The sequence below is a fragment of the Propithecus coquereli genome, unplaced genomic scaffold (genome assembly GCF_000956105.1).
Source record: "Propithecus coquereli isolate 6110/MARCELLA unplaced genomic scaffold, Pcoq_1.0 Scaffold42, whole genome shotgun sequence".
In the NCBI taxonomy this organism is placed as follows: Eukaryota; Metazoa; Chordata; class Mammalia; order Primates; family Indriidae; genus Propithecus; species Propithecus coquereli.
In genome coordinates, this window is record NW_012149952.1 from 317,013 (window position 1) to 319,416 (window position 2,404).

General features: G+C 59.8%; 1 protein-coding gene across 4 annotated transcripts in view; it reads right to left on the minus strand.

The window, feature by feature from the left end:
- Nucleotides 1-2,404, minus strand: part of ATP1A3 (ATPase, Na+/K+ transporting, alpha 3 polypeptide) — a 21,610-nt gene that overhangs the window by 16,931 nt on the left and 2,275 nt on the right. For 2 of the 4 annotated variants that reach the window (XM_012653347.1, XM_012653346.1), the window contains exons 2-3: nt 188-274; nt 29-88 (exon numbers count right to left, since the gene is read on the minus strand). In XM_012653347.1, coding sequence (XP_012508801.1) covers nt 29-88; nt 188-274 — 147 coding nt within the window. Of the gene's footprint in view, nt 1-28; nt 89-187; nt 314-2,404 lie in introns of those variants that run through there. The other 2 variants (XM_012653345.1, XM_012653348.1) reach the window with 2 other exon arrangements.

Below are 2,404 nucleotides of genomic sequence, written 5' to 3' on the forward strand. Positions count from 1 at the left end.
GCCCCAGCCCTCGCCCCAGGGGCCGCACCTGCACGCAGTCCGTGTTGTACTTCCGGCAGACCTCTTCCACGGACATCTTGTGCTCTGTCTGAGGAACAGGAGTTTAGGGGAACCAGGGTGAGCGCCCAGGCCAGCCGGGGCGGGCGGCTCTCTGGGAGGGTGTGGGGGCGCCGAGGGCAGGGCTTACCATAGCCACTTCCTTCTTGAGGTCATCCAGGTCCCGGCGCTCCTTGGCCTTGTTCTTCTTGGGCGAGCCCTTGTCATCTTTCTTGTCCTGCGAGGTGGCGACACGATAGCTGTCAGAGCGACCAGACTGCGGGCGAGAAGGGGTTCCAGGGGGACACCGGCCCTCCGTGCCCCGGCTTTGCTCCTGGCCTGCGGCTCTGCACTTCCCAGGGGGGTCCGGCTGCCTCCCAGGGCCTCCCTGTCTCTGCCCAGTGTCTCTGGCGTCTGGCCTCGGTCTCTGGCTCTGTGGGTCTCTGGGTCTCTGTCCCTGAAGGTCTCTGTCTGGTTTCCGCTGTGTCTCTCTCTGTTGCTGTGCCCATCTTTGCGGGTCTCTCTCCTTCCCTCTCCATGTGACTTTTTATCTCTGTGTGTCTCTTTCTGTCTCTTTCTCCCTCTCCCTGTCTGACGTCTGTCCCTTGATGTCTCTGTCTCTCCATCCCTTCCCGCGTCTGTCTGTGTCTCCAGGTCTTTCTGCTCTGGTTCGTCTCTGTCCCCTTGCATCTCTTTCTCTCTCCGTCTCTGCCTCCCTGTCTCTCCACGGCCATTTCTGTCCCTTGCTCTCTCTCCCTCTCATCCCTCAGGTCGTGTCTCTGTCACTCTCCAGCTCTTTTCTCTGTCCCTGGGTCTCTCTGCCTGTGTCTCTATGTGGTTTTGTCTCTCTCTGATCTCTGCTTCCTTCTGTTTCTCTGTCTTGCAAACATCTGTGCCCGCTCTTGCCGCCGCTCCCGCCCGGCTGTGTTTGCGGCTCTGCGTCCTCAATGCCTGAGTCGGTGTCTGCTGGGTTCTCAGACCGTCTCCAAGGGTCAGTGTTTCCTGCCTCTGTGTCTTTCTCCAGCTTTTGCTCTCTCTGTCACTGTGGTCGTGTCTCTGGCTTCATTTCTCAAGCTGTCTCCTTCGCGGGGACACTCGGGGTGTCTGTCTCCCTTCCTGTTTCAACCTGCTTGTCTCTGTCTCTCTCTGTCTAACTGTCTCTATCCAGGATATCTCCATCGCTGTCTCTCTATCTCTGTCTCTCTCTCTCTCCTCCTCACTGTTTCTCTCTGGGTTCTCCTCTATCTCTGTCTCTTATTGTTTCTCCCTGATATCTCCTCTCTGTCTCTCTCTCCCTCTCTATCTCTCTGAGGTCTCTCTCTCTCTGTCTGTCTCTGGTATCTCCTCTCTATCTCTATCTCTCTCTGGGATATCTCTGTCTCTGTCTCTGTCTCTCCCTCTCCCCTCCTCATTTTCTCTCTCTGGTATCTCCTCTCTATCTCTGTCTCCCTCTGGGATATCTCTGTCTCCTACTATCTCTCTCTTGGATATCTCTGTCTCTGTCCCTCTATCTCTGTCTCTCCCTTTCCATCTCACTGTCTCTCTCTGGGATCTCCTGTGTGTGAGCCCAGGGGTGGCCCTGCGTGTGGTGTGGGCCAGGTTAGGTCCCTGGGGGCCAGGCAGGAGCCAGGGGGGGTTTGGGGTGCAGAAAGCAAGAGGCAGTAGCCCCGGGCCTGGCTTGACCTGGACGTGGTGTGAGGGGGGTGACTGAAGTCCCAGTCTGGGGGCCTGGGCAGACGAGGAGGGCAGTGTCCAGGGCCGGCAGGAAGGGTGGAGCGGGGCCGGTGCTTGCAGAGGGCCGCTGACAGATCCTATGGGCCCAGGGCCAAGCTGGGATCCTCGGCTCAGCGCGGCTCAGCGCTAATCTCCTCGTGACCTTGTAGAGGGCCTGAGCTGCCTGCTGTCTGCCCCCAGACCCGGATGCTGAGTCCCGGGGCGTGGGGAGGGGCTGCAGCCTGGAGATCTGGGAGCCTCAAGGAGGGGCACAGGGGGTGGGAGGGAGGCTTGGCCCCGGGCCAGCCCTGCAGCAGCACTGCGTCTCAGACACAGAGGCACAGAGGCCAGGGCACAGGGAGGCCACCCTTCCACACAACCCCAGTGCCAGGGGTGGTCTCAGCCTTCACAGATGGGGTAGACTATGGATGGGGAGATTCGAAGCAATGAAATCAGGGGGTCAAGAAATGTACAGGGAGGCGGGAGAGGGGAGCAATGAGGGTCTGGCAGGAGTTGGGGAGAAAACCAGCTGCCCACCCCTGAAACCTTAGGGAAGGCTTGGGAGCTGATGCTTGGGTCCCTGCGAAAGCGGGGGCTGGGTCCCCGGCACTTGCATCCTGAGGGAGGAGGAGGTTGGGGGCCTGGACCCCTGGGT